The sequence below is a fragment of the Pholcus phalangioides genome, unplaced genomic scaffold (assembly GCF_987345545.1).
Source record: "Pholcus phalangioides strain wild (caught in Gottingen) unplaced genomic scaffold, Ppha-v1.0 ptg000039l_1, whole genome shotgun sequence".
In the NCBI taxonomy this organism is placed as follows: Eukaryota; Metazoa; Arthropoda; class Arachnida; order Araneae; family Pholcidae; genus Pholcus; species Pholcus phalangioides.
Window position 1 is genome coordinate 20,467,439 of NW_028301625.1, and position 15,536 is coordinate 20,482,974.

At 34.4% G+C, this 15,536-nt stretch overlaps 1 protein-coding gene across 5 annotated transcripts in view; it reads left to right on the top strand.

Annotated features, from left to right (window-relative positions):
- Ku80 (X-ray repair cross-complementing protein 5 Ku80) overlaps window positions 1-10,546 on the top strand; it is a 59,516-nt gene extending 48,970 nt beyond the window's left edge. For all 5 annotated transcript variants that reach the window (XM_089253518.1, XM_089253515.1, XM_089253519.1 and 2 more), the window contains exons 20-22: window positions 1,046-1,139; window positions 7,885-8,021; window positions 10,337-10,546. In XM_089253518.1, the coding sequence (XP_089109644.1) occupies window positions 1,046-1,139; window positions 7,885-8,021; window positions 10,337-10,351 (246 nt within the window). In that variant the 3' untranslated portion in view covers window positions 10,352-10,546. The remainder of the gene's footprint in view (window positions 1-1,045; window positions 1,140-7,884; window positions 8,022-10,336) is intronic.
- Window positions 10,547-15,536: the final 4,990 nt, after the last annotated feature.

Genomic DNA, 15,536 nt, shown 5'->3' on the forward strand with positions numbered 1-15,536 from the left:
GTGGTATCCAAAGATGGGAAATACTATCTTCATACTCAGGGAAGCAATCAATGATCAAGACCTTAATCAATCAAAAAACTCATCAATATTCTGGACAATAAAAATTCACAGAATGTTCTGCTTGTAGATGCAAGTGGTTTAAATCGGAGGTGAACAAGAAAATTTTTACCAGTACTTAATGATTAACCACTTAATGACTATCTTATCAAGGATTGATTCTTATTTATGATTGAGCATCTGTTATCTTGTGTTACTATGTATTATCACCCACGATCTACCCAAAAATTGCTTTGGTTACAATTTAATCGATGACAAAATGCAATTTTATGTCATCAGAAAAAATATTCCAGTGATCAACCAACATAACGGCAGCTTTCTATTGTCAATCATGATAGACAGATTGCCAACTGCTGCTCTAAATGATGTTCAGGAAGCCATCTGTGTTTCATGAAGTTGGAAGTTTTGGTGACTCCCTGTGCTGTCTACTCCAGGGGTCTTACTTTTCCTGCTTTTTGGTAAAATGTCCTACTTTTTCTACCAAATCCTATCAACAAAATTTGTTTAATTGATGAAGGAATCTCATTGACATATTGCTAAATAATGCATTGCAATTAATGCACTTACCCCCCCCCCCCCCAAAATCCCATTTTTCTAATTTTTTGAGTGAGAGCCAAATGAAAAAAAAAAATCTTGCTTATGAACCTTGTGATCAGTCTGCCAAATCAAAAATCCTAAGTTTTTCTTCATTACTTATTTATATTTAAAAAATTAATGATAGTTAACTAGTTGTTTTAGAGAAATTCATTACTTCATCTAATATTCACATGAGTATGTTTTTGCTATGTATTATAAGAAGTGTTCCATTCTTTTAAATAGATATAAATAGTTTTGTTGTATGCTAGGTTATTTTTGTGTACCAGTGTAAATAATAGTCAAAATATGATGCTTAACTATTTCTTTTAAAAAATTCACCTGTTGTTTTTTTGAGTGGTTTTCACATTTTAATTGATATTTTTTATTCACATGCTTATTTACATAATTCCAGAAAGAAGAACCTTCTTTGTTTAATTTATTTATGAAAAGCTTAAAAGGTACCATCATATCAAGGAGCCCGACTCTATGGACAAAAATAGTTGATGGTAAGTTGCTTCATAAAGTCAATTTCTTAAGAAGATTTATGATTCTTTCCACTGCTTTAATTTTATAACATAATAGGCAATTTTATAGATTAGAACTAATCAGGTACGTTTGAATATTGTTAAATACTTCTATTTTGGATTTAGTTCTCACTAGTTCCAAGGATGTTGTTGAACATGTTTCGGTGGGGGACGAGTTTTCCAGTGATCATCGTGTCGTTAGTTTTCTCTAACTTTTCTTCGGGTAAAGCCGATAACAGAAGAATGGTTCCTTGTTTTTGAAGAATCAACTTTAAACTTTTGATAGAAAGGTTATACAAATACAAGGCCACAACAGGCAAAATGTCCAACGAGGTGGCTGAGAAAAAGATACCCATAACAAATATGGATGTCATATATTTCTAAATTACAGCAACCCAATTGAAAATGCAATTATAAAAACTAAAGACTATATATACATAATAAAATATAATACAATTCCCCTAAAAAATATTTATGGTTGTCTTATCTAAGAATGGATAGCTTCTCGATTTACCCCCAAAGACTGGGAGTAGTTTTCAAAAACTGATTGGAGATACTCCAGATGAACTTGAATATGATTGCATCAAGGGCTAATGAATTAAAAAAAGCATGTCCTTTGGTGTTGATAAGTGCTTGGCCACTCATTATGGTTTGAGCAACCCACATTTCACTTAGGATTTGAATGATATTACTATCCTGGATGCGAATAGAATAACCGACTTGTTAATTCTCATTGACGAGCGGCTTAGTTTTTCTGAACAGTTGCTATATTTTTCAGTTCAGTGGTTGTCAAAAAAAGCTAATGGAATGCTCAATTTCATTCTTAAAAAAGTCTCTTCATGTTCTCCTAAAGTCATTCTTTCACTTTATCAAGGCTTAGTTCATCCTGCACTGGAGTATGCTGTAAGGTTTTGGAGATTATACTTACAGAGAGACAGACTTGTTTGAGGGGTGCAGCAAAGAGCTAGGCATGCTCTTGTTGGCACACAGGGCTTGAGCTATGAAGAAAGACTGGATTTCTTAAATATGTTTAGATTCTGGAACACAGGTGTTAGAAAATATGGTTGAAGTGTTTAAAATTTTTAACGGGATGGATAGGATGGGCCAGGAGTTATTAATACACCATCAATCAACGGCTTCAAGAAGGGAACACCAGTATTGATTGGTAAGGGGCAATTCCAGGTTGTGGTGTTGCAGGGAGTTTTTCTCTGATAGGGTTGTTAATAAATGGAATAGCTTACCTCTGGGGGTCATGAATTCTATCACAATTGATATGTTTAAAAAAAGAAGTGCAGTAGACGTAGTGGGATAAGTCGAAGCTATCTGTACTTAGATAAGACAATCATAATCTCTTTATGGGCAGTTTATTATACAAATACAGGAATTATATTTTTTTAATTTTTTTGTGATATGTTTTTATTGGGTTGCTATATTTTGGTTAAATTTGACATCCATATTCTTTATGGGCATAATTTTTTCAGCCACCTCGTTGAGCAATTTACCTGTTGCAGCCTTTGTTTTTGTATTTTTATGAAATCTTTGACAGAGTACACAGAGTACAGTGATTGAAATGATCTCAGGAAAACAGTTCAGAAGTGACTGCTGCTAAACCAAACATGCACCTCGTCAATATTCCTCTGCGGAACTGCTAAACCAGACATGCACCTCGTCAATATTCCTCTGCGGAACTGCTAAACCAGACATGCACCTCATCCATATTCCTCTGCGGAACTGCTAACAAATTGCTACATGTTGGAATGTGTGTGTACATATAGTGAACCTTCCTTGAAGTTTGTTTCTGTGTAATGTTTGTTATGTGTAGTGCTGCCATCTGCCATCAGTTTTTCTAACTATGCATGAAATGTATACCGACGATATTTGAATAGTATACCGTTGTAAGCCTGTTGCTCTCTGCGGCGAGACTTTTTAATGGGGAGATCTGCTCACATTTGTGTTCAGAAATGACTAATTCTTGTGCCTCAGAGGAGTATGGGGACTACTAATAGGATACTGTGTTTCAGCACAGGTTTGAAGATCATATGTTCTTGTCTTGGAGTCACAATTTCTACTTTTGAGAAAATGTGACTTAATGAGTTTTGGATGGTGTTCACCTGAAAATGTAGAAGGGAATGCATGTTGGTGATGATCACAATAGTAAAAAACCAGGGAATATCATTATATCTCGACTTGAATAACTAATAGATTAACATTACATTAAACAGTAAACTTGAGTGTTAAAATAAATACCAGAAGGGTATTGAATTTTTTTTTTTAAACTGGTAACTGGTGGAGGACTTGGATCTCATGCCAAACTGTAGGCAGGTGAGCATAGCCATTAAAGAAATCTAGACAAATGACTGGGACAAATCTCGGGATTTTTTTTTTTCAGAAATAAATCAGGTGGAAAAGGATGGGAATTTTTGATGTGTGCTGAATCATGCTAAAGAATAAGGCTGTAACTACATGGGCTAACTGAAGCATTTCCCTGAAACCTTGAGCTTTCAGGGGGGCTGTATGCCTAGATGAGCTGATTAAATGTAAAATGATTGACGTCCAAACCTTAGATTTTAATCTGCTCCAGAACACTCTGCAGTCACTGGTTAATGGAGTATGGCCCTGGTAGGGTATGCAACCAGATAATCAACATAAGTTTAGAAACCTCTCCTTTGCTTGTAAAATCATGAAGACTTTAGGTAAGGAGAAAAATGTGAATGTTGTCTACCTGGATTTTCAAGAAACATTCAATCATGTCCAACAGGGTTAACGTTTAAGCATTCACAGGAGATTGGGATGGGAGCATGCACAGATCTATGATGATTTGTTAGAGGGAGCAACTTATTATTCATTAATAGTCGCTGCCAATTCTGCCTTATCTAGTGGTCCCACTCCCATTAGATCTGTGCCTGAATAGGAGAGTACTTATTGAATTAGCAGACCTGCCAACTCTCCCGATTTAGGCGGGAGACTCCGGATTTTTCATCATTCCTCCCGCTCTCCGGATTTGTTAAAATTTCTCCGGATTTTGGCAGAAAATTAGATTTTACGCGAGCTTTCACGTTGTCATGGCGTCAAGAATTACCGTCGTCGGTAGGGAAAACACCCATAGAGGACAGCCGTAGTAATTTCCATCGAGCAGCCTTAAAAAAGTCTCTGTGACCGCATTTAAGCAACTGGCAAAGACACGACTTCGTTTACGTAGCGTTTATCTGCAATCATTTAAGCCAGATTTTCCTAGGAGCAGGTTTCTATAGCGTGTGCAGCGTAGAAACGCTGATTGGTCGAAAAAACCTGAATTTCAAGTTTTTAACCAATCAGCGTTTTCACGCTGCACACGACGCAGAAATGCTACTCCTGGGAAAACCCGGCTTTATCAGGGGCATGACCTTAGTTGCCGAAATTCCTGTATAATCGTTATTGTATTCCATTGACAGCTGTGCGGTAAACACGTTTTTTCGTCGGCAACTTTGTAATTTGAATTTTTTTTAATTGTTTGTTCCGATTAAACATCTTCAGAAAGAAAATATAAAACTTTAAGCTATATAAAGCTAAATATAGAACTTTTAAGAGTTCATATACCCAAGATTATCAATCACTGATAGCATCCACGAAAGGAAACACTTATACTTTATGAACAGTATGTAGATGTGATTTCTCTATTTTTCTCTATTCTGCATGGAAAGACTGACATGGAATTATATTCTGCTCAGGGGCAATGCGCAGAAACTGCCTTGGGGGGGGGGTGAAACTTTTTCTTAATTGATTATAAAAAAAAAAAATTCGAAACATTTTTTATGAACTTTTTTTTTGATCGAGTCTATGAGTGTCGGGGGGGGACCCCCTCTCGGGAGAATCTCAGAATTTCTGGATTTCAAAAGTTGGCACGTCTGAATTAGGTGGATTTATGATTGTAGATAGGTCATGGCTAATGAGGAATTTTCTGATTGGATGAGTGCTAAAAGTGGGATCCTTCAAGGAAATGTCCTAAGCCACTTATTAAATTACACATAGCACTTTGAATCGAAAAAGATGTGTGTGTGTGATACCATATTCCACCTGGATATTGCTTGCAGTGAGTGTTATGATTCATCTCTTGTGACATCTGGTCTATCTTTAATGTGTTTTTTTTTAAATGAACAAAAACTTTACATTTTGTTAAGAGATTCATATGATCTGTTTAAAGAATTTGAAAATTTTTATTGTATAAGTAATTTGGTGTTCATCTATAATCTCCATGCTCAAATTAATGAAATGAGTTTATTAATTTGGAAAAAAGTAATTATATATAATAATTTATAGTAAATATATACTGCTTCTAATAAAATTCTAACCCCAAAGAAAAGCATATTTGAATCAGTATCTCATCATTAATGTTCATGGGGCACAAAATGCTGCTACATAACTACCATGAACTTTTTAAAGTCTTCTGACTTGTTAAGTTGTGTAACCAACCTTTTTGCTGACTGTTTGATTTGTGTGGTTGTACAACTTTGAGGCATGTATGTGAGATAATTTCTCCTAAGAAAAAAAATTTTCTTTCTTTCATCGTTGCTATAAAAATGCTGATTGATATTGGGGGGGAAAAGTTTAGTGCATCGTTCAAACTCGTCATGAGCTTCATGTACATGAACTTCTGGGTAATCTCCGGCATTGGTAAATGTTGGTAAATTATTATAAAAATCATGACGCACAGAAGGTATAAATAGCAACAGTTATATCAAGTCTTCATATTTTTTTCTGGAAATCGGTAACAAATCATTAGTGATGGGTAGTAAAGCTTCAGGCCATCTAGTGACTTTACTTCTCTGGGATCCTCTTAAATCAAGTTCTTTAAAGTCATCATCAAAGGAAGTTTTAAGAAACAACTTTCCAATACCATCTTTACACAGTGCCCTCTTAACGCATGGGCCCACCCAAGCCCAGCTAAGGACCTCAAGTGCAGAGGAGGCCCCATGGAAAATCAAATCTATATAAAACTTTTGGCAGTAAGCATGTAAATTGGTAGGCAGGCATTTCTAGCCAGGTAGGCGCCACATGAATGAATGAATGAATGCCAGAACTTTGCCACTGGTCTTATACCGTTGCCGAGATCTCTTCCAGCCCAGCTTCGTATCAGAGTCTGGAACACTTTATTTTGAGTTAAAAAAAGAAGAAAATAACACAATTTTTACAACATATTTTCCCCAGACAATTCGGTACTGTCGCGATTAACAAATTTTGAGATGATTACAGACAAGATGGGGTTGGGAGTTGGAGAAAAAGTTCTGGAGTTTAGTTAAGAAGGATGAAAGTACATATATTAGAATGATGGCTCATATTTTAGAAGCAACTGGAGGGGGCCTATGCCATCTCATCTGTTATCTTACACTTGTCATATTATATACATAGGATACAAAGATAGGGGCCACAGAAAAATCACCTTGCCCATGATGCTGTTGAGATGGCCATGTCTTGATGCACCTGAAGGTGAACGTATTTGGACATTAAGGAGCTTCTCTGCTGATAAATAATGAGTTTATTTGCTTGAAGTCTTCACATTTCATATTGTGTACCGTTCATTCAGTAGATGTTTGATGTACAAGTTGTTGCCAGTCCCAAGGTGTCAGTATTGTCATGTTTGATGTTTTTCTTTCCTTTCTGTATGACCATGAACTGTGTCAACTTCCATATGGGTTAAAAATTTTTAACTTTTTTGTCCAAAATAAGAATAAGTATCTTTTTGTGGCTTTTCTTTTTCCAAAACAAAAGCCACAACACACCACACAAGATACTTAATATTATTTTGACCATAACAATTATCTGTCCATATGATAAATTCTTGAATGGTAGAGTTAAGTTAGTCATTACACCATTTGCTCATTTTAATAGACACAAAGCCATTTCTTTTTTGTCATGAACCCCTTTGCGTTCATCCCACATCATGCAATGTGCTGATGAGTTGGAGGAATCATAAATAATAAAGTTTTGCATGGGAAGTGAAGTGTTTGTCCACCCCCCCCCCCCAACATTTTTTTTAATTATTTGCAAAAACAAACACAAAATACATTTAAAAGACAAAAACCACATAGAAAAGAACAAGACATACACATACGTAATCATATTGGGGCCCTAAAGGACACAACATGCTTCCGAAACAACATATTCGCTGACTATCTAAACATCTTTGATCCAAGTCACTGATCCTTCCTCCCTTATGTCTAAGTCGGGCCCTGATATAGATGCACAAACTTATCTGCTCACGCGGGCCATATAACAATAAAAACAGGGATAACATTGATTTGAAAAACATTCAGTTGATGCTGGAATAATATCTGTATAGTTACTGGACTACAATCAATAGTGCATAATTATATCTAGAAACCATATAAGTCAATTTGTTCAGATGGTGCTGTACACTTCGCAGAACACATAGAGGTATACAACTTCAAGTCTACTTGGTGCCTTTTGCCTCTAAATAAAATGTGACATGATGCCTTTTATGAAGTGTATATTTCTGAAATTTATATATATATTTTTTTAAATAAGACTTAGTGTTCTATACCTATGTATAGTGTAATGAAATTACAGCAAATAAATGGTGTTATCCCAATTTTGAAAAAAACGAACATGGTGACATGGATCATTCTGATCCTTTGGGAATACGTGAAGACACGTTATTACTTCAGCATACAGATATATAACATGTTTTTAGTTAATTTTATTTGATCAAACATTCCTTATATTTGAATAGAAAAGTTGGGGCTCATCACCACTGCTGAATGCTTTCCAAGCACAGTATCTTTCCAAGAAGCCACAGAGTTTAATACTATTGTTCCTGAAGAAAACATTGCATTAAGTCAAGAAAGAATGGATGATGAACAAGATTTGGTATTTAATATTTCATTATTTGTATTTTTTATTAGTTCCAGATTGAAAGTCTACCTTGGGTATTAAAATACCTCAGCTATAATATAGTTCAGTTATGGTCTTGGGATATTCTGATAGAAATTATTCTACTGAACCTAATTTGTAACGTTAATAAAATTGTGACGACTTCAGATATATATATTGTCACGTTTTTAGTACTACTGCTTTTATGGTAATTTCCCAAACAGTTCTGCGAATTCAAGCTCATCACAGTGAAGAAATGTTTGTGAACTTTTTTTATTGATAATGATTGATTTAATATAAATATTGATTTGGCCCAGGGGTGAGCAATATCACTTACTTTGGGGAACATTGGTTTAGACCAGCGGTTCCCAACCGGTGCTTCGCGGAGCCCTGGGCTCTGCTGCTGCTCAAGAATAATAAAATAAATCAATAAATTTCATAAACAAAAAAGAAGGCCTAAAGGGTACCGCCATATAAGTAATATACTAAAAAGGGCTCCCCGAGTTAAACAGGGCTCCGCCATATAAGTAAATATACTAAAAAGGGCTCCCCGAATTAAACAGGGCTCCCCCATAGAAATTATTCACTGAAAAGCGCTCCGCGAGTCAGAAAAGGTTGAGAACACTGGTTTAGACTAATCAGAACAACTGTTAGAATATAGTAGCATTTTTTTCACTACATTTAATGCTTTAAATTTTACATGGTAAAAAAAAAAAAAATCTCAAACACAAGGCTCAAACATGGGCTTTTTATTCTGTGGTCAGGCATTAAGAAGCATCCTTAACTTAGGAAAAATGTTTGATTTGTCAACAAAAATATTTCATTTGAATTTAGAGACCCAAATTAGTGGGGATCCTGGGCAATTACCACACTTGCCCACGCAGAGATAAAGTCCGGCTTGAATCTTCCTTAACTGGTTTGGTTGGTTTTTTTAGTGGGCAAAGAAATTTTCTCAGTGTTATTTTTGCCACTAAGCTGTTCTGTTTCTCTTCTGAAAGTTTGTATTACTTAACTTATAAAGCTTTTATGGTCACTTTTTCACATAAGGCAAGGCTGTTATCAATCTCTATCTTTAAAGAGAGACATAGAAATTATATTTTCTTCTCAAACTTTTGCATAGTGATGAGTTAACCTAAATAAACTATGAGCAAAAGAGGATTTTATAACATTATCTATGAAAGCTAGACAGGACTGAAAAGAAATGAGACAACTTAACTGGAGTGTTCTTGGTACAGTATATTCAGTCAATGTAACCAATTTAAAAAATAAATAAAATCTGGTTTTTACTTGAATGAGGTATCAAATGCAATGTATAAATACTGAGAAGTGTGAACTGTTTAGTGCTGCCATCTGCCACCAATTTTTCTCACTATGACTGAATGATTTTATTGTTGTAGGCCTGTTGCTCTCTGTGACGAGACTTTTTAACGGGGAAATCGGCTCGCATTCGCACCTTGAAGTTGGGACCACCTAGAGATCACTAGTATTTTGGGGAGGACCTTTTTTTTTCCTGCACAAAATATCTAATGAAGAAAAGAAAGTGAAACTTTTACAAAAAAAAAACAAATGGCAACTAGAGTGAATAATCTTTGTCTCCATTCTCCGATATCCAGTGACCACATGGCAAGTGGCGACTGTTAATTTACACCCTGTTACAGCACAATGAGGCATATTTAGTCTGGTAATTAAACTTGAAGGTGTGTTTGCTTGCATAGGGTGTAATTTTTTTTTTCAACAAGATGTATGTTAATCTTATACATCCCATCATCAAAACAGCGTGAAACAATTTATGAATAAGAGCTGTGGACCTGGTGCGCAGACAGAAAGAAGTATTAGAACCTGAGTGATATTATCAGACAGGTATTACAAATATCAATCTGATGATACCATCGGTTTTGTGATGTTCATTGCAAAATTTCCAAGATATAGCGTAAAACACAATTTTGTTACGAATCAGGGCAGCAGTCCTTTTGACAGGACGAAAAGAGGTCTTGAAACCAGAAGAGTTTCATCAGATTGGGATATTGTCAGATGATTTAAAAGACATATTCATGTCAAAAACTTTACTTATTCACGAGTATATATGATAATTTCACAGAAGTTGAAGAGCTAAAGACACTTTTATGCACATTTTTTGTTTGGGACGTTGCTACAAAATTGCATGTTATAAAAATGATCTTTTAGTTTAAAGAAAAAAACCTATATTTTATCTGTATATTTATTTATATTATATTCATTTTTTTCTATAGTCTTTTATGTTAGTAGTTAATATCATCTAATATTTAAGAATGAATCATTGCTTTTCTTTTCAGCTTGCTGAGTTATAATGCCTGGCATTTATTTCAAGCAAGTACCAGTTTTGCAAGTAACTTCATTAAAACTTTCATTTCATCACCATAATTGCTGAAAGTTGTGGAAGCTCAGCTCATTTGTGATGAATTTTGTGAGCATTTGTAATGTTTATAAATGTTTTAATGTAAAAAATGTGTTTGTTCATCATTAAATTCATAATGTAAAAATAATCTATCTCATTGCAGTTTTTTTTTGGGGGGTACTAATACATATTTTTTATGAATCAAAAACAAAATTATATTTTCAAATTTGTAATAATTTAATATTTTTACCTTTCAGTTCCATCATAATTTTAGCTAGCAGCAATCGGTTAATTTCAAATTGTAACAGTAAAAATGAGTAACCACCAACGTTTAGATGATGGAATGAGGTGGCGAATTGTGGGGAGGCTAGAAGCAGGCCAATCTCAAGTCCAGATTTGTAGAGAGTTTAATTTAACCCCCAGTGTCATGTGTAACTTATGGAAACAGTTCCAGGATACCGGATCCATCGAGAGAAAGCCTGGGCAAGGTCGTCCAAGAGCCACGCCGGCCAGAGAAGATCGCCATTTGTCGATTTTAGCGAGGCGTAACAGGAGTGCTACAGCTTCTCAGCTCTCTCGTGACTTGTATGCAACCACAGGAACCCGTGTATTAAGGGTGACTGTTTCCAAAAGACTTCATGAGAGAGGGTTGTTTGCAAGAATACCTGCTGTTTGCATCCCGCTCACTTCTACGGACAGGAGAATCCGTTTATCATGGTGCAGAGAGCATAGAGATTGGAGTATGGATCAATGGGCGACCGTTCTCTTCACTGATGAGTTCCGGTTCAGCCTAAGTACCGATTCTCACAGTATGTTTATATGGGGAGAACCAGGGACCCGCTACCTACCCTCCCGGTCATTAAAGTAGAGAGTGGTTTGAGACCAGTAAATATTATTAAAAAGAGAAAAGAAGAATAGTAAATGCTTGAACATGTGGATTTTGGTAGATGATAAAAGAGCAATCGAATCTACTTGTTTCTTTATCAAATTTCTCTGATGTGAACAAAGATTGCAGTTTTTGAAACCTTGCTAAGTTTTATACAAGGTTGTTAAAAATGAACTGACACTACTCAGACACCTATTCTGATGGAGATATTTTGATCAAACTTGGTACATAGGATATGTGGACCATGGGAAAAAGAAAGATCCAATAAAAAATAGTTTGATTCTTGGCCTCCGGGTGAAAAAATAGCCCTATTTTATTGCAGATCTTTTTCCCCCATAGTCTAAATAACGTATATACCCAGTTTTAATGATATTGAGACATTACTCCAACCAATGTAGTACCTGTTGTGGTGGATGCGTTTCATTGAAACTTGGCATATACATTATTTAGGCCTATGGGGGAAAAGGTAACTGTGATAAAATAGCACCACTTTTTTCACCTGGTGGTCAAAAGTGAAACTATTCTTTATTTAATATTTCTTTCCCCCCCCCCTCCCTGGTCCATATATCCTTTATATAAAGTTTCATCAAAATATCTCCATCAGAATGAGTGTTACATACATCAGAGTAGTGTAAGTTCATTTATAACCACCTTGTACTTATCATCCGAATTTGTTAAAATTTATCAATAAATGGGTTAGTCTTTCATATATTCAGTTGAACTTGCATAATATGTATAAGATTATTTATAATATCTAAAATAATTCAAACAGCATTTTTAAAATAATCTTTGGTTGGGTATTTGATTGCATTAATCTCGTGCTTTGCACAAACATTTGAATAAAAAGATGGACTAATTTATTTAATTCTGTGTCAGTTTTCTTTTAAAATTTCACATTCCAAGGAAAAAAACTAATATTATAATTAATATAGTTTTTTCAAATATAAGCTTTAGACATTCCATTTATATCAAAGTAAGACTAAAATTTTATCAATTTGAAATGATGCATATGTTACATCTCATTATACAGTAGTCTATTTTTTAAAAGATACAGTAAAATATGCAACAATATTTTGTATCCCAATGCTCCTAGGAGATCTATTATGCACAGTGAAGACCACTGCAGTAGTCCTCTTGTTATAATTCACCTCATTATAATGTGTATTTCAATAATTCACACATTTTATTAGAACTGTTAAATGTGTGACATGTAGTAGAGACATTGCAGCCTTCCTTTACTTCTGTAAACAGCCCTCAGTTGCAGCTCCACATATCGCACTCTACTGTACTTTTTATACACTTCCAATGAGACTCAAACCTGGATCCTCACGATTAGAGTCCAGCACGATGCCCTCATGACAGGTGGGATGCTACAGTTATTTGCTTGTAGATTGTATTTTTGGACTGAAAATTCAAATTACACTTGATACAATTATCACTTTTTTTAAGTGAAAGTGAAAAAAGTGAAATGCTTACATTCCTCGACCTACTTTGATCTTGATTAGCCCTCGTGTGCAGAAAATGACCGTGGTGCGACTAAAATGATCAACTTTGATCTTCAAATGAAGACCATTATTCTTACTAGAAAAAGCCATCAAATTGAAAAACTGAATTGACATTAAAAAAACCAGCGACCAACAGCTGATATGAGATAATAAATATAATGCTGATAATAATGGTCCTGTTAGCTGGTTCTGAAAGATTTTTACTTGAAAAAAAACCTTACAAAAAAATATCAGATTACATATATTATTAAACATTTAGCTGGTTACTAACACAATGTGTTGGTAAACTCCATAAGAATGTTGTTCGCTATTTTTTGTAAAATAAGATAAGCATCGTCTGTTTGCTTTTTTAACCCTTTAATTGTGTAAAGAAATTCTTTGTTTTCTTTACACATCTTTATTTATCTCTTTTTTTCAGTTAAGGAAAAATTAGTTTAAAACTAATTTATTTAGGAATCATTATCTCTGCAAATTTCAGAAAAATATTTTTAAGAGACCATATATATATATATATATATATATCATTTGTCTTATTAAAAATTTAATTTTTTACAATACCCCGCAGTTCATTCATAGAAGATTGAGCAGTTAGAGAGTTAATACATAAAATTTCAAAGAAAAATTTGCTACCAATAAATAACTCAAATATCAAATAAGCTATCAAATCTAACATTCGGAAATTGAATGTTCAAAGTAGCATAATTAGAATTGGATATTTATTAATAATATGAAGTGTAAGAAAATAAAAACCAAAAATTTTAACTAATTCATGTGAAACATGATTTTAAAACAATTGAATATATATCGTGCTTATGCCAGAAGCACGAATGTGCAATGTCTTCGGGGGAAAAAATGTGAGAAGTGAGATGTGTGCTTGAATGTTTACTCTATGGAAGTTATTTTCCTAAAATGTTTGTAACGTGGTTCAATAGGAATACATATTCCTGTTTCACGCAATACTTACATAGTAAAATAAGGTATCCAACCAGCTGGTAAAAAAGGGGGGGAATTTGCACTTTTTCATGCTTCTGGCATGTGGGGATGATATAACACGACACTATAGAAGTCAATCAGTATGCTATGTTTGCTAACTTTTAACTCACCTGATTTTGGATAATTTATACATCAAATATTCAAATACAATCAACGCTCAAATTTATAAACCTGCAATTTATCTCCAGTCCCAAATCATGTTTTTTTAGCATCCTTCCCATTTGCAAACTTTTAATTTTACAAACTAATTGTTTAAGGTTGTTAGAGTTCATAAAAATGAGCATCAGCAGGAAAGTAGAAACCCAAAATTATTTTTTAAGGGGGGCAACAATTTAATTGCATTTTTATATTTGTTAAAATAAAGTTGTCAAATTTAGCAAATTGACATAAAAATGAGCTTTGTACAGGAAATTTTATTGAGGTATGTATTAAATATATAAAATCACTATTTATTGGCAACTTATCACGGTGTTGGCAAGTTTTTATTGGCTCAAAAGTTGCCATTTTCAGGCACTATACCCAAATAGAATGAGTTCACCCAGGGGCGTAGCCAGAAATTTCGTTCGGGGGGGGGACCAAAGTGACAGAACAATGGATTTGGCCATCTTTTTCCCTTTTTTCGGCCATTTTCTCACATTTCGGGGGGGACCAGACCCCCAAGTCCCCCCCCCCCCTCGCTACGCCCTTGAGTTCACCCGTTTTATTTTTTATTAACAATGAATAAAAATTACATTTTTTGATAATTACAGAATTTTTACAACTTTGAATTCAATTTACATTTTACGATTCTGTGAAATATCTCCATTATTAACCCTCTGACTGCTCATACCGCGATTTTCGCGGGTATGCTATTTTTCCATTTATTTAAAAGCGCATCCCGCGGTTAATCGTCGATAATGCATTTTCTACAATATTTCTTATGACCGAAATCTGTATTATAAAAAATCTTGGTTACAAAAATTTGCTACATATTTTAACTCTCAAATACATATAGATTTCAAATATGTAATTAAAAAATGTGAAATTTTTGAAGCGATTTTGATTTTTTTTTTTTTTTTTAATTGAGCAGCAAAGGGTTAATATTTCATTCAAAAGTATGCAGTTTTTTTGTAAATCACTTCTCAGAGCCACATTTACATTTTTTGGAAGTTTTTGCACAGGGTATACGTATTGTTAGGCCGATACATCAAATTATGTGAGTTGGCGGCTATTTTGTACGCCAATTGTAGCGAGCGTTTTTCTGTGACTGTATTACGAAATAGGTCGTTAACTAGGAAAGGAGACGAGCAGTAGGCTCTCCCTTTAAAAATAAAGTTAGTACTATAGGAGTACGTGTTTAAGTTCAATTGTGTGATTGAATCTCATTAATGCACAGTAGTAGCATTTTTAGGTTACATTTTTAACTGAGCTATTGAACACGTATAAAAGTTAATTTTCTTCTTTTTTATTTATTTATACGACCCCTTGGGAAATTTAAGACATTCTGCACATTATTCGAAAGCTTTTTGTAAATGAAAGTATATTTCTCTAAAGTCAGCGGTTGTGCGCTGATATATCTGCTGTGCAAACAGTTTGGGACTACCTGTTTTGAGGACATTGCTAATCGTAGGTGGTTGCTATAATCTAAGACGAATTCACACCAATTCCCGCCCAGCCAAGTGGATAATAACATTGACACACATGCACGTATGGTGTGTGTGTATATATATATACATAAATGTACATATACTTACTCATAGATGGCAAAAGACTCC